The 21,272-nt window shown below is 47.5% G+C and overlaps 1 protein-coding gene across 1 annotated transcript in view; it reads right to left on the reverse strand.

Annotated features, from left to right (window-relative positions):
• Window positions 1–21,272, reverse strand: part of SCAP (SREBF chaperone) — a 51,803-nt gene that overhangs the window by 8,059 nt on the left and 22,472 nt on the right. The window contains exons 4-17 of the mRNA XM_035130081.3: window positions 21,094–21,251; window positions 19,539–19,759; window positions 17,626–17,731; window positions 16,968–17,140; window positions 15,892–16,018; window positions 14,167–14,279; window positions 12,259–12,353; window positions 10,325–10,423; window positions 9,255–9,476; window positions 7,536–7,951; window positions 5,495–5,680; window positions 4,539–4,740; window positions 3,840–3,955; window positions 917–1,499 (exon numbers count right to left, since the gene is read on the reverse strand). Of these exons, the coding sequence (XP_034985972.3) occupies window positions 917–1,499; window positions 3,840–3,955; window positions 4,539–4,740; window positions 5,495–5,680; window positions 7,536–7,951; window positions 9,255–9,476; window positions 10,325–10,423; window positions 12,259–12,353; window positions 14,167–14,279; window positions 15,892–16,018; window positions 16,968–17,140; window positions 17,626–17,731; window positions 19,539–19,759; window positions 21,094–21,251 (2,817 nt within the window). The remainder of the gene's footprint in view (window positions 1–916; window positions 1,500–3,839; window positions 3,956–4,538; window positions 4,741–5,494; window positions 5,681–7,535; window positions 7,952–9,254; window positions 9,477–10,324; window positions 10,424–12,258; window positions 12,354–14,166; window positions 14,280–15,891; window positions 16,019–16,967; window positions 17,141–17,625; window positions 17,732–19,538; window positions 19,760–21,093; window positions 21,252–21,272) is intronic.

The following is a 21,272-nucleotide window of genomic DNA, read 5'->3' on the forward strand; positions in this document are numbered from 1 at the left end:
CCTGCACCCATCAGAGTATGGAGAAACCGTGCAGGCTGGGTGCAGATAGATGCTCTTGGGGGAACCTCTCGGCATATGCTAGTAGTCTTTCTGAAGCCAGAAGACATTCTGCAGAACTAGGGGTATTTGGGGATGTAAGGAAAAGAGAGTGGCAATTCCATGCCAGGTGAGGACATCAGTTGGCTTCTGGCTCACTGACTTCCCATTTCCCCTTGTTCAAAACAGATTGGGCCATGCCACCTGTGACCAAACGAAGATGCCTTTAAGTTATCTAATTCTTAACCTAGCTCACGACTGATAAATAAGACTTTAGAGCTGTCTTGCCCCCAAACGGCTACTATGCATTCCATTTTGGCGACTGTGACCTTGGTTTAAAGAACCATTTGGAGCCTAGCTTATATAGCTGAGTTTCTAACACTGCTAGATAGCATGGAAGCAGTAAGAAATGGGGAGCCTTTAGACTGCACTCTCAATTCCTTCTTTTCCAGCTGTAATTGGTGGGCTTTAAGGTAAAAATTCTAAAAGCACTGAACTACACTTGCAACTGGAAAGGAAGGTGCTGGAGTGCACTTAGGTTACAGTTCAGATTCATTTGGCATCTTGGGTTTACAAGTCCCACAGAGCCAACAGTAGGTGGCGGAGAGGTGGGAGGGCCAAATAAGGATCCGTGGTGGGCCTGATCAGGCCCAGGGGCCAAAGGCTCCCGAAGAGTGCAAGCTTGGTGTGTGTGCGTGCACATGGCTTTGTGTGGAAGATCCCTCCCTTGCTGTCCTTTGTGATCAAAACCTAAAGTTCTTTCTTTCTTTCTGGCCTTAGGGGGGGGGGGACTCTGCAGCTGAACAGCACAGCTATGGAAGGCTCTGCTTCCCCCAGGCTCAAAAGCCCAAGGCTGACAAGACCCAGCCTCCTTCCTTACCTCCAGCCTCCCGTTACTCCGGCCGGCCACAATGAGGTTCCCTTGCAGCTCCAGGCTCCAGATGGAGCTCTCAAAGTTACCGCCCCAAGAGGGAAGAGGGAGCGTCTTCTCCAGCCCAGCATAGGGCTCGTCCCCAAAACTGCTCCTGCGGGTTGCGCAGTCCCCTTCCTCGCCCCCGCATCCTGGGGATCTGGACCCGCTGCCAGCCAGGGGGCTGAAGACCGCCTGTCCGTAGGGGGCAGAGAAGCCCAAGAAGTTCACACAGTTGGAGGGGTTCTGCTCCTCGCAGACCTTCTCCACCAGACTGCTGAAGTCGTAGCCAGACTCCTGCCGGCCGCAAGTGGCACGGTGGCGGGGCTCTGGGGCAGATGCGGCCTTGGCTTGCTCAGAGAAGTTGGTGTCAATGAGGGAGGTGAGGTCGGGTTGGTCACTGAACAGGAGGGGCTGCGGGGGGCTCCGGGCCCTCTTGAAGGGGCGGCGGCATCTGCCGTCAGAGGCGTCATCTAGCCCGCCCTTGCTGTCGGGGCGGTTGGGGTCCCAGCAGTCCTGGTAATCGAAGATGCCGCTGTTCTCTCGACGCAGCCTGGAAGGCAGCCAAGAAGAGGAGGACATGGGGTCAAGCAGAGCACGGAGAGGGATATGGCCACCTTGGAATTAAGCAGACACCCAACCTTAGCCAATCCAGCAGCTCATTTCTTCTACAAGCAGCTAGACTGGTGACTGGGAGCAGCCGCCGAGACCACATAACACCGGTCCTGAAAGATCTACATTGGCTCCCAGTATGTTTCCGAGCACAATTCAAAGTGTTGGTGCTGACCTTTAAAGCCCTAAACGGCCTCGGTCCAGTATACCTGAAGGAGCGTCTCCTCCACCATCATTCTACCTGGACACTGAGGTCCAGCGCCGAGGGTCTTCTGGCGGTTCCCTCGCTACGAGAAGCCAAGTTACAGGGAACCAGGCAGAGGGCCTTCTCGGTAGTGGCACCCACCCTGTGGAATGCCCTCCCACCAGAGGTCAAAGAGAACAACAATTACCAGACCTTTAGAAGGCATCTCAAGGCAGCCCTGTTTAGGGAAGCTTTTAATGTTTGATGGATTTCTGTATTTTAATATTCTGTTGGAAGCCGCCCAAAGTGGCTGGGGGAACCCGGCCAGATGGGCGGGGTATAAATAATAAATTATTATTATTATATTATACAAGTTTGTGACCAGGTGTGCCAAAAAATAGAGATTATAAAGACTTTCTAGGTCAAAGCCAGGACTTTGAATTGGGCCTGGAAACCAATTAGTGCTCAGTGGAATCTGCCCAAGATTGTTGTTTTGTGCTCAGAGCATCTTGCCCCAACGAGCAACCTGGTTGCTGAGTTCTGCAGCAGCTGCAGTTTCCAAACCATCTTTCAAAGGCAGCCCCACATATAACGCGCTGCAGGAGTCTCTCCTAGAGACTACCGGAGAACAGACAACAGAAGTTTGGGGCGTAGCTCGACCACCCATTGAAGTTGATGCAACACACCTTGCACCACAGAGCAACTTCAGCCAGAAGTAGAAATTTCCTTCAGAGACCACTGGCAACGTTTTCTCAAGGGAGGTCAGGCCGCCCTTCGTGCATTCGCATTTCTAGAGCGTATTCTGGTAGACAGCACACTCGTCCGTAGATTATTGATACCTACCCTTTGTGAAACTGAGGCGGAGAGCAGGGAAACCCAGAGATTTAGACTGCATATGGATTTGAACCCAGGCCTGCAATAAGGACTGGAGCATGCTGGATCGCAGGGTGGATAAAAATCAATGATTAAAAAAAAAAAATCAAAAAAATCCGATTTTTTTTATTTAAATTGATTTTTTTTATTTAAATCGGATTTTTTTTAAAATAAAATGCTTTTTGAGGAAAATATATTACCATCCAAAGGTTGTTCTATCATGAAATAAAGATTAGCTTTTTTAATTATGTAGAATAAGGTTGTATATGTTTAATTTTTTGGGTAAATAAATTCCATTAATCCATTCACAATGTCATGCTCTTCTAGAGGTTTTTGTAAGGTTATTGGGCAGTTTCTCTGCCTACAAGATATTATCACAGGTGCTTGGTTTACTTTTGCAGTTCTCAAAACTGAATTTGACTCAACAGAGATCACATGCCTCTTCTTCACAGCAAAAATGTTATAACATGAACAGAGTTGAGAAAAAGACCTTAATCCTATTGTTCTACAAACCTATGAATACAGAAACAACCCCTTCAGTGCTAAGTTTCAAGAAGTTCAGTGAATAGAATAGAAACAATATTTTTCTGATTGTTTGGAGTGGACAGAGTTTTTCATGTGTAGGCTGGGCTGACAGTCTAAGTTTCTTAAAATATATATATTTTGTTTTTGTTTAGCCAAATTAGTTATCAAACATGGATGTTTGTTTAAGCAAATAACATATGCTGCAATGTTATTGTTTCAGTTGAATAAATCTATTTAAATTGTTATTATTAAGGTAATGATTATTTTTCTCCTTCCTAAGTACAACAGTAAAGTTGTCCAAATATGAATGATTAACCTATTAAACTGGGGATAAAAAACTAATATGAAACTAATCTACTTGCATATTAAAGTTATACCAGCAAGAATTAGTCTTTATGTAGAAAACTATGATTTAAATCAAGCCTTACTGACTAGTGATTTAAATCAGTTTGATTTAAATCAGTTTGATTTAAATCAGTTTGATTTAAATCAGTTTGATTTAAATCAAATCCACCCTGCTGGATCGGCAACTCCAATTGCGACATGGCCAAAAAAAAAAAGGCTACGAAGGGGAGGGGCATCTTCTATAGCCAGCAATCCACAATCAAGCAAGGACTTGCACACATTTTCACGATGAGCCATTGAAGCTAGCAGCCCATCAACCTGAACGGCCCGTCAGGAGTAGGAAGCCTAACTTACCCTTGCTTTGGAATGACAGTGAGGCAGTCGCCCGTCTGAGCATCCCACACGCGGATCTGGCCCACCAAGCAGCAGCTCACAAGCAGCATCCCGTCACTAGCCAGGCACTCAATGTCCTGAAAAAAAATAATAAACAGGTCAAATGCTGAACAACTGATGCAATGCAGGAAGGATCACGCCCTGAGGACAACAGAACTCCAGTGTATGCCTCCTGACTTGCCTCCTTAAAAGTCTGGCTGCTGGATCAGACCAGAGTAAATCCATCCAGTTTGGCACCCTCTTTCCTATCCTTTCAACAGTGGCAAACCAGGGGTCTCCAAGAAGCGCACAGGCAAGCAAGCAAGGCAACAGCTCTCTCTCTCTCTCTCTCTGAAAGCTTATGGGCACTGACTGGCGAAGACTAGGATTTTTGGGAAAGATTCCCAGTGGCCAGGCAACTGGGAAAGGGTGCTTTGTGCCCCACAGTTCCTTGCCTCACTTTGCCCCCCCCCCCTGGTTAGCGTTTCTTGCCCCACAGCACCCACTTCTGTGCCCCCACCCAGCATCGACCTGTCCAAAAACACAGCCTTTAAAAATTCTGCAACAGCATTATGTTCAGATGTGCTTTCTCTATGTGGTTTCGCCTTCTGCTAGAGTCAGGATAGAGAATCTGGGGATGAGGTGCATTCACTACATCAAGGCCCCTGCTTTGCTTCTTACCATCAGGTGGCCCCTGAGGACCAGAGGGATGATCTCCGTCTCCGGCGGAGAGTAGCCATAGTCATCACAGGGCAAGTCTCCTCTTCTACGCCGGCTGTGGGAGAGCCCGTTCTGCCCATAGTTTTTGGGACACAAGATTTTGTACAGGCAAAAGAGCAGGAGGACCAACAGGATCCCAGACGCCAGTCCCAAAGCAGCGACCCTGAGGTGGTTCGTGGGAAATGGAGAAGTCAGTCAGTCACAAATACCTTTGGCTCCAATCCCATCATTTCAAGTACACCGAGACCATCTGCAGGAGCATGGCTGGTTGTTCCCCAAGTTGGTGAGGCTCACTGGACAACAAGAAACCACGTCTATAGTGTCACTGGCGCAGTCCTGTGGAACTCCCTGCCACTAGAGATTCAGCAGGAGCATTCTGTGCCAACTTCTAAGCACTTGCTTAAAGATTTTTCTATTCTGTCAGGCCTTTGCAGGCAATCAAGAATGCATCCTTCCACAAGGGGTAGTTGATGTCTGTTTTTAACTTTTTTTTATTGCATGGTTTTATGATTTTATTGCTGCAAACTGCTATGACACAGCATAAAATATTTCTATAAATAAAGGGAAAGAATACAATAGATCCAAACAGGTGCCAAAGGCCACAGCAGGGTCACCTAGCACTTGAGTCTGTGCAGCTGAGAGAGGACACAGGGCTATGCTCTGTTATAATAATTTTAAGGTGCACACACATCTCGGATAAATTGTGCAGGATAAAAGCAGATCTTTCACCCCACTCACTAGTTTCTGTTCTGTAAGACACTGAGAAACCAGCCAATCTAAAGCAGGAGTGTGGCATGCCATGCCCACCAAAGACTTACAAAGACAGCGGGTGTCTTAATGCCCCCCCCTCAGATCCCCACCCCTCACATTGGCAGCATCTCCCCACCCACCCACCCACTCACGATCAGCTCTCTTACTTGTACAGTGTGACGTCTTGGTGCCCTTGCACTTTGGGCACCCCTTCCACCACCTGCTCCGATTTCTCACTGCTCGGTGAGAAGAATGGGTAGTAGCGATTTGCCTCGTGAGGATGGCGGGCCTCCAGGGCCTCCTGCGGGTTCAGGTACAGCGTGACGGGGATCACTGGAAGGATGCTGATGTACCTGCAAGAGCAGTAAGAGAAGCGGTAATGACAGGAGTGACCGGCCAACATAGAAAAAGCAGGGACAAGAGGCAGAAAGGCCTTCTCGGGGGACTCCTTTCACTCAGTTCATGGCTTTTTCGCTGCCTGCATTTCTTAGCTTGATGCAATGTCCAGTACTGTGCGAATAAGAGAGAAGGCAGCTTTCAGCTACAATTTTTTAAGGACTGTAGATTATCCAAAACAAAACTGCAATATGGCACTGGGGGTGCCTCCATTAAGAAGAGTTCCTGGCCCAGCGAGGTTTGCCTGCCCATTTCCCTCTCTCCCTTCAGAAAATGGCAGGACATGAGCCTTAACAGGATCTTTTCTTACTACAGTGGAACCTCGGTTTTCTAACGTAATCCATTCCGGAAGACTCTTTGACTTCCAAAACTGAGGATCAAAGGCCTGCCGGCAAAATGAATGGGGGGAAAATGAGAAACATGCTTCACAAGCTGTTTGACTTCTGAGGCAACGATCTAAAACAGAAGCATTCCCTTCTGGGTTTTCGGCGTTTGACTTCCGAAATGTTCAAAAACCGAGGTTCCACTGCACTTGCTGTTCTTTCTGAATCTTTGCTTAATTCTCTCCCAGACGAGGAAGCAGCGTGCAAGTAAACAAAACAAATGAAACAATTCCAAAATGCACGGCTGGAGGGGAAAGAAGAGCACTCCGTGTTACGCAAGAGCACAGAACAGAAGAGCCTGCTGGATCAGGACAATGGCTGATCTAGTCCTGCATCTAGCAGCCTTTGGAAAACCCACAAACAGGATTCAAGCACAAGAGCCCTGGCATTCGGAAACACTGTTGCCTCTAGCTGCGGAGACAAACCATAGGTTCCACCACGGCTAGTAGCCGTCAACAGCCCTCTCTTCCTTCATAAATTTGTCTGATCCTCTTTCAAAGCCAAGTTGGTGGCCATAGCTGCCTCCTGTTGGAATGAGTTCCACAGTTTAACAGGAAGAAGCCAGCCAATTAGGAATATACCAAAACAGAGAATAAAAGCAGAATGGAGATATGTGGAAGAGTATTTTAAAAAAAGAAAACATTGAAACAGAGTTAGTGATTTGTTTGGAGTAGAGAAAACATGTAGGAATAAATCAGTTGGAATTAATAAGAGGGAAAGCAAATTAAAAAAAGAAAATGATAGTAAGGGAAGCGATATATTGGTGATTGGAAGCCAATTTTAATTTAAAATGAATTGATTTTATGGGTATATGTCCATGTGTTAAGATCTGATCTGGGGACAAGTTTTGTTACCGTACGTTATGTTACGTTATGTTTGTTTAATTTGATATTGCATATTATTTGCAGTTTGATTGATTTAATTTGCCCAGCAAGTTTTGATTAATTTGATTTGCTTATTTATGTTGATTAATTTACGTTGGGTGGCTTAAACATGTAGTTATGTTATTTATGTTGTTGTTATGTTGTTGTTATGTTGTTGTTATGTTGTTGTTATGTTATGTTATGTTATGTTATGTTATTTATGTTGCTATGTTACTCTGTTTTCCCCTGGTGTATGTATACTTTTTTAAAAGTTTCTCAAATAAAGTTTATTTTAATCTAAAAAGAAAAAAGAAAAAAAGGAAGAAGCCAGCCATGCAAAAGACACCCTGCAACTGCACCCAGAGCTTGAGGGGCCAGAAGGCTCCACGCTAACCTTGGAGGCAAATCTCCAAGCACACACACCTCCCGACATCACAGGGGAGACTCTGGCCACTGACATTCCCTCCCTCTGCTTAACCAACGTAGTCCAGAGATGCAGCAGAGAGAAAGACTTTGGGCGCTTTCTGCCCTGGCAGAAACATCAGGGCTGTCTTCTTGCCACTCACCGTTTGGCCAGCGTGATGTTGTAGTAGCTGAAGAGAGAGGGCCAGTGCCGGAAGGAGAGCTTCCTCCAGATCTCCTCATCTTCCACTCCCCACGTCACTTCCGCCTTGGGGCCCAGATCCGGCTGCCCACTGCTCCCCCGGCTCTCCTGCTCTTCAGCCTTGGCACGGTGGCTTGCCTCTTGCCTGCTCAGTGAATCCAGCGTCTGGTTCTCTGACAGCTGCTGGACGGGGTCCGAAGCGAAGACAGAGAGGGACAGCTTGGCGTCACCGGTGGGAAGGACCTCCCCAGGAACGGGCATGGCAGGCAGCCCCGCCTCGCCCAGCGGGCTCTGCTCCGTGACTTGAGAGGCCAGGTAAGGGCGGAGGCCAGCCGGGTCGGTGTAAAACAAGATGCCAATCCACACCATGGTCCCCGTCTGCAGGGAAGGCAAGGCAGGGAGAGAGCATTACAGCATGCAGAACCCTGCTTTCCCTGACAGAACCAATAATCCATGTGTTCTAAGCAAAGGAGCCTTTGTGGACCTCAGAAATTCACAGCCCTCTTCTGGATTGAGTCCACTCCCCAATTTGTTTCACTTCCCTGCACCTGTCTGCTGATGGAAGAGCCAGAAGCAGCGTAAGGGAAACCAAAGAGATGTAGTTCTCCATGCAGATGGGGAACCCAAGGCGCTCCAGCTACTTTTGGACTTTTGGACCCAGTCGACATGACTAATGGTCAAACTCCCTTATGTGTGCTGTTCATGAGCCAGAAACTCTAAACACTGCCTAAGGACTCGTCTATCCCACAAGATTTATCATACTGTCATGCTGATTATTTACTGATATTTAACTGAATGTTTTGTTGATGGCTTCTCTGTAATTTCTGATGTCGTTCTTTGTATTTTTGATTTCAAATACAGTGGTACCTTGACTTACGGACAACTCGACAACCGAATTTTTTGACTTACGAACGGGGGTAATGGCCACCGCTTACGAATGTCTCGACGTCCGGGGGGAAAAACGCGGCGGTTTTAGATAGGGATTTTTCGACTTATGAATTTTTAGATAGGGTTGCTTTGACTTGCGAATTTTTTCGTTTCCAATGCATTCCTATGGGAAATCGTGTTTCCAACGGTGTTTTTCGACTCACGAATTTTTTGACTTACAAAGGTGCCTTCGGAACGGATTAAATTCGTACGTCGAGGCACCACTGTATTAAATATACTTTTTAAAAAAAGTTTGTGTTTTACATAAACCGCTTAGGGATCTTGCTTATTAAGTGGTATAAAAATACCACTGATGACGATTATCTGTCCCTCCAAAATCCCAGTCCTTTGGCATGGGCTGGGCGAGTGCACCAACGTCTATCCTCTCAGTCGACTTGGCTGCCTCAAGAGCTGCTAATATATTACATTCATATGCCGCTTTTAAGGCATAAAGAAATTTACAATCTCTGTAAGTTTTAGCCCTCACAAAAAGCAGCTGCGAAGTCAGCATGATTTCAGAGAGGCCTGATGTCAACTTTCCATCCTCTGGCTCATGCCATTGTTCCAGCACCACGGACACCAACCTAGGCAGATGATGGGTACGAGGAGCCAGCCATGCTAGCCAGCTAACCTTCTTTGTGCTCCACCTTCCAGCCCTGCCCTCAGCCCAAGAGGGCTTCTCTGCTCCACTTCCCAGCTGAAAAAAGCCCTGCCTGTTCCTCCCACTGGAAGCATCCCACTTCCTGCAGCCTACCATAATGAGTCTCTGTGCCAGCCGGGTCCTGGCGAAAAAGTAGATCACCCGCAGGCGCTTGGGCAGGCGCAGGTTCCTGAAGGAGGAGGGCTGCAGGGTGATGGTGTGCGGGGTGGTAGGCCGCATGGCTGGCTGCCGCTCGTACCGCTGGGAGCGGCTGGCCGGCTTGGTGGAGGAGGGCATGCAGGCTTCAGCCGGGAGGCGCCTGTTCAGATCCGCAAGCTGCCAAGAGAGGGAAAATGGTGGGGGTCAGAAACAGAAAGACAGCAGCAAACTTAACCATGGGTTGCCAGAGAAGCTGTGTCCTGTGGCACACAGAATCCCAAATCTGTGCCCTGAATCTGTGTTCAGCGAACTGCCTCCGATGACACGGGCCAGTTTAAGTCATCCACGTACAGCTGACTTGAACCTCTGTATTCAGAAGTGCCTGGGCTTCTTATCTTGTAATCCCTGCTCCTCTCAGCTCACAAGACACCCAGCCAAGCACACAAGGGTTAGCCCACCCACCCCCCTTTGATTCCGTAAAGTCATCCCAAGTGCCCCCTCCCCTTCCCTGTAAAAAAAAAGCACTTTTCAGAACATTTTGCACAACCAACCAAGGAAGATAACGACACAATAAAATTCGAAACGGTGGCAATTATTTGCACTGTTATTCAAAATCCAATTATAATTACCTAGTTCAATTCATTTGACGGTATTGATAAACCTGATTCAGCGATGGTCGGATAGTCATTTATACTTCCAGCACCCCCTGCCTCCCCTCTAGAGAATCCCACGGGGCCCCCTCTGGGAACCACTGCTAGAAATAAACAATTATGTTATGCGACCTTCCGTAGACACCTGAAGGCAGCCCAGTATCAGGAGGCTTTTAATGTCTGCTGTATTGTGTGTGTGTGTGTGTTTTTAATATTTTGTTGGAAGCCACCCAGAGTGGCTGGGGCAACCCTGTCAGATGGGCAGGGCACAAGTGATTTATTTATTTATTTATTTATTTATTTATTTATTTATTATTATTATTATAGCATCCCCATAGCCACTACCTTGCACCTGACAGCCCTGCCTTCTCTTACCTCCATGCGGCGGATGTCAATGGACAGGACGGTGGTGAAGAAGAGCATCTGGAGGAAGAAGTCGGACACCAAGCCAACCACAGCAAAAAGGCAGAATTCCTGCAAGACACAAGAGACGAGGGTGTTTGTTAGCTGCTGTACTAAGCTCCCAGCAGGGAGAGTCATCCCAGAGCAGGCAGCAAATGCAGATCTTTGTGCAGCAAGAACCACTGCGCAGCTGGGAGCTGGTCACACCAGACATGACTCAGCAGTTCTCACTCAACAACAGGAGCAGCGGTCTCAGGATCTGTGCTGCCCAGTGCAGGGAGCAGGGAGGAGGTAAGGGTATGTGTGCACATGTGCGTTCCCACATCTCTCGACACAACGGGCCACCTATTTGAGGGACCAATTCTACCTTCGGAGAGCAAGAGGAGTGCCAAGGCTGAGTAGGAGTGCAGCACCAGACCTCAAGCAAACAGGGAGAGGGGTCAAAAGCACATGAAGCCAGCGGGAACTTGGCTACCTATTGCCAGGATTCCGTGGACTCTGTGCCAAGCATGCTGAGCATTATCTCTTCTGTGTCCTTCACGTTCAGGGCTACAGATAAGGGACCCGTTCCAGGGCCCATTATTGCAAAGATGCAGAAATCAGGGCTGGAAGGTTTGGATTTCAGCCACCAGAATCTGCCGTCGTTCTGCTGCTACAGCACAGGAGGCATAAAGGTTCTGCCAATCAGCTCTTCCTATCAGCTCAAAATATGTTTTCTATCCCATCAAAAGGATCTTAACAATATTTAACCTATGAACTGTGGAGAAGGGAACAGAGATAAGCAACCCTTTCCAATGCCTGCTTCAGGCCACAGCAGGCTTCCAAGAGGAAGTCCCACCAGGAACAGACCCAGCTCAGGGAGTGGACTATTATGAAGGTGCCTTCAACAGGCTGCAGGCCTTACAATGGTAGTAGTGACGGGAAGGTAAAATGTGAGTAACTTTATGGGGGGGGCTGTTTTAAGCTACCCTTGCCTTGGAAGCCCTGCAAGAAGCTGCCTGCAGGAGGGGGACTGTGAGCAGCGTCATGGGAGGGGTGTTTCTGGGACCAAGGAGAGCTCTCTCGTTACTTTTTGCTATGGGATGCTGGCTGTTCTTTTTGTAATATTGTTATATTTATAGTACTGTATTGAAATGTTGTTGTTGTTGTTGCATGTTACTGCATTTACTATTGTGTCATTCTGGTTTGTTATTATGAAATTGCTTGTGCACTATTTGGTTTTGAAACATGTTCCTGTTTTCTCTGTTGTAAACTGCTCTGAGCATGATTTTTTGGGAGGGAAAGTGGCATATGAATGAATGAATGAATGAATGAATGAAATGCCACACTCTCCCCCATCTGAACTGCATCTAGAACAGGCATCCCCAAACTTCAGCCCTCCAGATGTTTTGGACTACAATTCCCATCATCCCTGACCACTGGTCCTGTTAGCTAGGGATCATGGGAGTTGTAGGCCAAAACATCTGGAGGGCCACAGTTTGGTGATACCTGGTCTAGAAGGTAGCAAGTTGCCAACATGGATGGCTGAGACGCCCCCAACAGCCCCGCCCCATTTGGACTTGTAGCGTCAAGGCAGTCTTCAAGGGGGACCCCACTAGGGAAGTGTCTCAGGGCTACAGAAACACAACGGACTGTTCCCAGATGAAAACACGGTGGCATAGGATGAGCTGGTAAATTTTTGGCAACTGTGAAGTGCAGGAAGAGGGCTGGCAGATGGCACAAGATGCTGGGGACTAACATGGGATGGCAACACAGGAGGTCTGAGAAGAAGGGCAGGAGCACAAGCCCTACTAGGTCCAAGGATGCTCTGCAGGTGGTGGGTTGGTTGGTGCTGCAGCCAGGCTAAACCAACCCCCCACCCCAAGAAGCCAAGCGGGGCTTCTCCCCCACAAGAACCCACCAAGTACCTGGATAGCTGGGACAAAGGTGAAGTAGCCAATCAGAATGATCCCCAGCTCTGTAGCCATGTTCTTCATAATTGACCAGCTCTCGTTGCTCAAACCTGGGGAAAAGGGACACATGCAGACGTAAGGTTAAAGTCGGTGATTGGAGGCTGGGGGCCTGCTTGACCTGCCCAACACGCAAGCATTTTAAGAGGGCAGGGGAGCTTTGTTGTCCTGGAGGGCCAGGTCTTTATCTCCCCCCGCCATTTGGTCCAACTTTGGTAGCTGGGTGGGACAACCCACTTGCCAATCATCCAATGTAACGACGTCATGTGAGTGGCAGGCGGGTGGTCCTGCTGATCTGCCAAAGTTGCCCTTCCGGGTGGGAGGAGGCAGTCACCAAGAAGGACTGAAGCCCCTCCGCAACAGCTGCTTTTTGCAGGAGAAGCAGCTGCGTCTCTTAACTGCTCCACAGCAGGCATCAAATATGGAGGCAGGTGAACGTGGTTTGAGGAAACCGCCTCAGAAGCCAAATTGGGGGGGGGGCTGGTGTTGGTCCGCAGGACAGAGGCTCCCCCACCCCTTCTTTAAAATGATAGAAATTCTTAACGTAACAAAAGTCATACGCAACATGCAAAAATCAAGAGGTTGCTGAACTCCCAATGTTCAAAGTGTTCTTCTGGAGGGACAGAGAACTTCACACTTCAGTTTCGTGCCTCTGTTGTCAGGAACCAGTCTGCATACTTTACACGTAAGGGGAAGCTGGAGAATGCAACTGGCTTTGGTATTTTTGAGCCATTTTGGTGCTCCTGGGTCAACTACACTACTAAAAATTCAATGAGAGGAGGAATACTTCCTTACTCGGTTTGTGCAAATTGCTACCTTCACTGAAAGTGAAGCAGCAATTTACTACCTCCACTGATAGTGTGTCCCTGCCAGTTGCTGGAAACCACAGGAGGGGAGTTTACTCTTGTGCTCAGGTACTGGTTGCGGGTTTCCAAGGGGCATCTAGCCAACCACTGTGAGAAAAAGATGCTGGACTGGATGGGCCACTTGGCCTGACCCAGCGGGCTCTTCTTAGTACAGATGTTGTTGAAGCTTAAATCAACCTCTACACACACACACACACAAGACAAAGGTCTCAAACTGCTTGCTTTCTAATTGCTCTACTCGGACACCGAGGTCCAGTGCCGAGGGCCTTCTGGCGGTTCCCTCGCTGCGAGAAGCCAAGTTACAGGGAACCAGGCAGGGGGCCTTCTCGGTGGTGGCGCCCGCCCTGTGGAACGCCCTCCCACCAGATGTCAAAAAGAAAAACAACTACCAGACTTTTAGAGGACATCAGAAGGCAGTCCTGTTTAGGGAAGCTTTTAATCTTTAAGAAATTAGTGTATTTTAATATTTCTGTTGGAAGCCGCCCAGAGTGGCTGGGGAAACCCAGCCAGATGGGCGGGATATAAATAAATAAATTATTATTATTATTATTATTATTATTATTATTATTATTATTATTATGGGGTCTTCTGTGCCCCCTAGCTATGCATATTGAGACTAGATTGCACAGCAGGATTGTCAGGTTCCTCCCGTATTTCCTAATTAGTGCCATGCAGTAATCTTGGTGTGCTTAATCTTGTGTCAATTGAGCAACAGGCTTAAGTTTATCATGGGGCCTGACCCTCAGGCTGCTCTGACCCACGTCATATACTCCCTCGTGCCTTTGACACTTCTAAGAGCCAGCACGACTGCCGGGGCATGGATTGTCACAGAGGAAAGGTCACAGCTCAGCAACAGAGGGATTACTTTGCATGCAGAAGATCACCAAGCACTGATCTCAGGTGCCAGGTGTGGGAAAGACCTTGCCAAGCCACTGCCCATCAGAACAGACCAGAGATGGGCCAATGGTCTGGCAGAACTTGCCGGCTTCATTCCACGTACCTTGTGCAATCCTCAACTTCACTTCCAGGTCAACGGGCGTGGAAACAACAGATTTCGTGAGGACCAGCACATTCTCTAGGCCAATCACTACCACCAGGTAAGGGAAAATCTCTCTAGAGGAAAAACAGAGGGTAAACATATAGAAAGTGGAATTGCCTGGCCTAAGTAACCGGAGCGAGTCTCATTCTCAGAAGAGAATGGCTGGAGTGTTGGACTAGTCCTGGGAGACCAGGGTTCAAATCCTTGCTTGGTAATGAAGCTCGCCGGGTGGCCTTGGGCAGGTCACTATCTCTCAGCCTAACCTACCTCACAGGGTTCTTGTGGGGATTAAATGAGAAGTGGGGGAACCTTGAGCTCTGGGGGTGGGTGGGTGGAGGCAGGCAGGCAGGATAGAAATGAGATCAAACAATCCTTTAAAAGATTGGGGGGGGGGGTTTATTGGAAAATAGGAGCTATTGGAAAATAAATTATCTTTAGGAAGGCAGGCAATACTATTTACTATGAACACATCTGACAAAACATACTTCAGATGCCGGCATTTACCATTCCCCCACAAGCAACGAGAAGAGCAAACAAGGCAGCTGGGCTCTCAGATCAACTTGGCATGGATCCAAAGTGTCCAGTTGAGGGAAGCCTGGCTCTCCTATCAGAGACAGCGGTGTTGTGGTGCTACAAGGGGAAGGTCAGGGGGAGAGATGTCGTAACGCTCTTCTGTGTTTGCGTGGGAAGATGATGCAACACTCCGACAAAGGGCAAGCGGGGTGAAAGGAAAGACTGAGTGCATCTCAAGGCCACCCAAGAGAGATACCAGTTCTTGGGCACGTGGGTGGAGGTCCTCCTCTTCCTGTCAACTCTTAGCGTTGTGTGATAAATAGCAAATCCATGGGGCAGAATATGTTAAACTTGAAATGATTTCTGCTGCTTTCCAACGTTGTGATGTATGATTAAGCTAATCACCCCCAGCCACAGGGACTAGAAAATTGCTCTACAAAAAAACTTCTCTGCGAGGGCTAGAAAATTTCAAATGTTAAAACATGGGAGACAGAAGAAGGTACTGAATGGGCTTCTTGGTACAGACCCCACATTCAACGGTTTACAGGTATAATTGCTGAAGGAATTATATCCCTGTCTGCTCTGGCCTGTAGGAAAATATTTACACGGGATGCAATTTTTGTCAAGCACACAAAGTTTAAAACTTCTGGATTTATACCAGAGAGCTACCTTTTAACAAGAGGTTATTCTGTGGCTTCCAAAGATTACTGTTGTTTTGGCGAGAGCCAGTGGAACTACTGGTTTCTATTGGGACATTTGCTGGCGAAACCATGGTTAGAACAGGTGCGTCTATCAATTCATGACCTATCTCTTAATCTAAAGATAATCTGGTAGGCACTGGGGTGTGTTTGTTCTACTAATGTCCCCACCTCTGAGCCGATTCCCCTGCCAGAAAGACACAGGTAAAATCCCAGTTCTGATTCATGTTTGGTGTAGCTGAAGATGTTTGCAAATGAATTTGCTGTACACGTATTGTGCATTTTAAGGTATTCGCCTAACAGAGCTCATCACAGCGGAAGGATAATACAGGCATGAAACATTGCTTGGAAAGGAGGCCATTAACACAGCAGCTGTAGGCAGGAACCGGCAACATCCAGAAGATAAGAGAGAGCAGCAGCTCTTTTGCAACCACCTTAACCAGCTTCTGCCAGTGAGATTAATTTAGATGCTTACCCTCCATTGAGCGTAGGTGTCAGGCCAAAGAGTGTGCACAATCCAACCGACATGAGCAGAGAACTCAGGACCGTCACAACCGCAGCCAGAGCCAAGCCCCATTTTGATTTCACCATGTCAATCTTCCCTGAGGGAGAGAAAGCAAAGCCTCCACAACCGTCGGATGAAAGTAAGGCACAGCAACAAAGCTGTGGAGGCAGGACACGCACATTCGCTTCCCAGACCACGGGAAAGGGGAGAAAAGGTGCCATGCACAGGTTGATGTGCAAATTCACAAGTGGGTCTGCATGTCTCTCTCAACGCACAACCCAATCCATCACTCTAAAATGAGGTTCAAGTAGCACCTTGAAGGATGTCACCTATCCCAAAACAGTGTTTCTTTTTCTTAAGGTTCCAGAAAGGGTCTCTCTCTCTCTCTCTCTCTCTCTCTCTCTCTCTCTCTCTCTCTCTCTCTCTCTCTCACACACACACACACACACACACACACACACACACACACAACCAAGTACTGCCCTGGCTATTAAATAAAGGGTGCTATTAAATAAAGGGACACGGGTGGCGCTGTGGGTTAAATCACAGAGCCTAGGGCTTGCCGATCAGAAGGTCAGCAATTCGGATCCCCGCGACGGGGTGAGCTCCCGTTCCTTGGTCCCAGCTCCTGCCAACCTAGCAGTTCGAAAGCACATCCAAGTGCAAGTAAATAGGTACTGCTACAGGCAGGAAGGTAAATGGGGTTTCCGTGTGCTGCTCTGGTTCGCCAGAAGTGGCTTTGTCATGCTGGCCACATGACCCGGAAGCTGTACACCAGCTCCCTTGGCCAATAACGCGAGATGAGCACCGCAACCCCAGAGTCGGTCACAACTGGACCTAATGATCAGGGGTCCCTTTACCCTTTACCTTTAAAGGGTCCTGCATTTATTACCCTTATCCACCGCAAAGTCAGTCTGCTCAGAGACACAACTCTAAAGGCTCTGCCCCTCTCTGCTGCTGCGTTAAAAACCAGGAGGGGGGGGGCAGCACACGTGGTCCCTTGAGCCCTCCTCCTCGCAATGCCCTAACCTGCCCTTCACACTTACGAGTAGAGAAGTAGATGTAGGCAAACAGGATGATGTAGGTGGTCACAAGGGGAATGAGTTCAGCAATGCCTATCTCTTCCTTGAAGTGGACGTGGGTGATGTGCTCTTCCCGCAGGGTGCAGTTGGGGCTGGGGTGCAGCGCCTTGAGGCGGGAGCGGAGGCTGGCAAGGAACCTGCCGTGGAAAGCACAAGGGCAACTCATAGCTCCTACAAAGCACGTGCATGCAGTGCTCATTGTCTTAAAGAGAAAAAAAACAACTTTCACATAAGTTACAGGGTACACAGCAAAGCTGCCCTATTTCTGTAACCTATGTAGTGGCCATAAGAGGCTTGGCGTTTCACAACCATGGCTACTATTCTAATTCACTGGTTCTCAATTGTGCCTCGGTATTTGCATAGGCAAAGGAAGGTTTTGGATATAGGCTTTGCCAGTGTATCAAGTGTAAAAAAGAGACGTTGACATGACATTCTGACACGCGATCATTCAGGGGAGAAAGTGACATGGATTTAGCAATCCCTATTAGGAAAACATGCTAAAGGCAGGCTTGAGAAAATGAAATACAGTTCTGGAGTATGAACAACACATGGAATAAGGGAGAAGCGTTTCCCCAATCTGTAGGCGACGTTTCATCATCTTCTGGATGAAATTGCAAAATACCTGGAATCATAGCGCTGAAGACCCAGGGTGATGGTGTAGGTCACCACTCGCTTCCGGTTATATAGGTTCACCCCGCTGTACTTCCCTGGGACTCCGAACAGCAGGTCTGAGGAAAGAAGAGGGGTGCATTGTGAGATTTCAAAGTCACACAACCAGGAAGCAAATGAGGCTCCCCAAGCTTAATGAAGACTATCACACACTGCTCTGGTTGCCACATCTCCAAGAAGATACAACACAACAGAGCTGGGAAAGGTACCAAAAAGGGCGATTAAAACAAGCTAGGAACTGTAGCATGTTCCTTATGACAGACAACTTAAAAAATTTGCATCATGCTACCTCCAGGCTCAGAGGCATCATGTCTTTGAATACCAGGTGCTGGGGAATAACAGCAGCAGGGGGGGGGGCTGCCCTCACGTCCTGCTGATCAGCTTTCCATGGACACCTGGTTGGCTACTGTGGGGAACAGGATGCTGGATCAGCTTTTGGTCAGATCCAAAAATGCTCTCCTATTGAGTTGATGTCAAAACCCTCTTCCTGGCTCTGACACGGCAGAATGGCTGTTCTCCAATAGTCAGGCCAGCCTCCCAACACCTGATCAAGGACAAACTAGATACCATTATGTAAGAAAGCTGAGGGCAAACCAATTCCATTTCGCTATGGCGTTGTTGTTGTCCATGTAGTTGTTTTTAATTAATTCTCCAAAGATATTTCAACGCAGTTTTTTAAACATAGTTTCTTCTTGACTGCCTACCACATCTCTTCTGATGTGTTTTTTTTTACTCCTTTTTATTTGTTGTCCTATATTACGTATGTTTTTATTGCCTAAACCCCAAATCATTGGTTCCTTCAATAATCCACTGTTTATACTTCGAATCCTGCCTTTGATAAGATAAGATATCTGTAAGAGAGAGGGCTTGCAGAGAGCAGCCCACTCTGCTTACTTCCATCAGATGGGAGAGCAGCAGCAAGTCTGGGAGTTTAAATCAGGAACAGGAAGGGTTAAGACGGGTCCAGGGCTCTGCAGAGTCCTGGTGGCTCAGCTCCAGGCTGGTAGCAGGGAAGCAGGGGAGGAGCTAGCTTCAGCAGGGGCTGGAAAGGAGGTAGACCGGCACCTCAGGAGCCTGGTTTGGGACCACGGAGGACCCATAGAGCAAGGAGGAGGGGCGTTTGGATGCCCAGTCTTAAAAGGGGGGTCAGAGCCCACGAGACGCCATTGTGGGCTTCTGCCCCATGCAGAGCAGACATGATTTGAGACATCTCACCACTGTATATAGCATGCACAATAAAACTCTGAAAAATCCAGAGGATGTGTGGAGTGCTTACTCGGGAGTAGCCAACACCCATCTGTGACAATATCTTTATTGTCATTGTCCCCTTGCGGGAACAACGAAATTACTCGGTTGCTACATCCACTCAGATAAAGCATTCCACATAATCCAAAATTACAAAACCTAATTAAAAACAGTAAATATAATCAAATAACAAATAAAATAAGACTTTATGTATGGGTGAGTTAGACTTGTAACCCATCCAGGATCTCCGTTCCTCCTTAAACGTTTCATCATTATGTCCTCTTAATTTAGCAATTTCGCCATTTCAGCATAGTCCATCAGTTTTATAAGCCGTTCCTCCTTGGTTGGTGACCCTTCATTCCACTTCTGTGCATATAAAGTTCCAGCTGCCTGTTGTCACATTATTCCTAGTGAAAAGGCTTTGGCTTTTTTAGGGATTGTCAGTTTAAACATCATTTTCAATTTATTACACATCATTTCCCCCCAAAACCCTTCACCTTTTCACAGGACCACCACAAGAGGTGCTGCTAAGGTGGTTGTCAGGGGAGACATGAGTCAGGGCCATTGGATGTTCCACAAGTAATTCCCCTACTAATCTCCTCTCATGCAATTATCCCATACCTTTGGGGGTAGCCGATGTCTGTAATGTCTTTGGTTCATGCTGGTGGATCGTTCTGATGACATCCGGGTCAGCGCTGAAGAGTTCCTGGTCATTCTGCCAGAAGTTTCCCGGGGACAGCAGCAGGCAGCCATGTTCAGGAAGCAAGCCTCGAAGTTTCTTTAAATTGGGCAGGAGATCTGTTACCTGAAGGCAGATTTCTTCCAGACTTTTGATTCTGGAGCTGAGGGGGTGGGAGAGAAAAGCCAAGAGCTGCAGCAGATCAAGAGTAGCCGCAAATGGTCAAAGCACCACCTCTTCTGTCTCTCACTGTTCCTATCCCTTGCAACTCTGCTCTGCAGACAAGCAAAACTGCCACCAAGGGACTCATGGTCAGTTAACAGCTTCAAAAGCAGGTAGGTCCACCCAAAACAAGGGGAAGGAATCAGCAATCTAAATGCAAGTTTTGCATCCAGCACAAATACAGGATATGTGGACTGACCTTACAGAAGCTGAGATACATGGTTTCAAATATCTGCACATACCGCAGACAAGGTCAGGAACAGAAGGTGCAAACAGAATAAAGGCTCTTGTAGCTCTGAGTCAAAGAACGTTCATACTTATTGTTTATGTTTATTATTATTATTATTATTCTTTTACATTTATCTACTGCCCTTCACCTGAAGATATCAGGACAGTTCACAAGATAAAAATACTTTGTACAAGGTAGGAATGGTGGCTCCCTGCACCAGCACACACCGACCAATGTGATCAAGAGCATATTAGGATACAGCCCAACTGCTTTCCTGCTATCATGCTAATATGCGTTCTTCCTATAGAAATACAAAGTGGCTCACACTCATTGCATCCAGCTCAGATATAAGCAAGAACCTCTGACAAGAACATTTAAGGGTGCCACAGGCAACAATTTTTATCTGGCAAACAACTTGGGTTCTGTAGCAGATTGGGAAGACTAGATTTAGTTTATATAATTTACAGTTCAAGCTCTCACAACAGTATTTTGAAGAGATGGGGGATCAGTTGGTATCAGATTAACAGCTTGGAAAAGGGAGCCAAGGCCAAGGGAGTGAAGCTTCTGACCCTCCTCTGAACAAGAGAAGCTCTCCACAAATACAAAGGTCAAGAGATCCTTCTGAAAAGCCAGGAAATCAGCAAGTCTCAGGCTGCCCAATTCTGGATCCGATATTATATGTTCTACCAGCATGATGAAGCTCCTCACATATTAAGCACATACAACCTTGTCAATAGGCTGTACACAACATGCTAAATGTCAAGAAAAGCAGAAGGAAGCAGTTAGCTAGCCCATCCTCATTCCTAATGGGAATCTCTCCTCGGGAGGCTCACTTGGCGCCTTCATCACATATTTAGGCGCTAGGCAAAAACATACTTCTCCCCCACCTTTGGCTAATTATGGCCTTTTAAATGGGGGGAGGGGAGGGATTATTTTGTTTGTTATTATTTTATATATTTTTGTGTAAGCCGCTCTGTGATCCTCAGATAAGGGTGGCATATAAATTTAATAACAAACAAACAAACCAATAATTGAGGTCCACCTACCCGTCTTGCAGGGCATGGTTTCTGATTTCCTCCACTAGCTGGAAGACACGGGAGAGTGGGGACCGAAACACATCAACAGCCAGGAATGTCTTGGGCCATGGAGAGACAGTGGCTTTCACCAGGACCTGCTGAATGTAGGCTACAGGAGCACCTGTGTACTGGGAGGGAGAAAATGAGAT

The sequence above is a fragment of the Zootoca vivipara genome, chromosome 11 (genome assembly GCF_965207765.1).
Source record: "Zootoca vivipara chromosome 11, rZooViv2.hap1.1, whole genome shotgun sequence".
In the NCBI taxonomy this organism is placed as follows: Eukaryota; Metazoa; Chordata; class Lepidosauria; order Squamata; family Lacertidae; genus Zootoca; species Zootoca vivipara.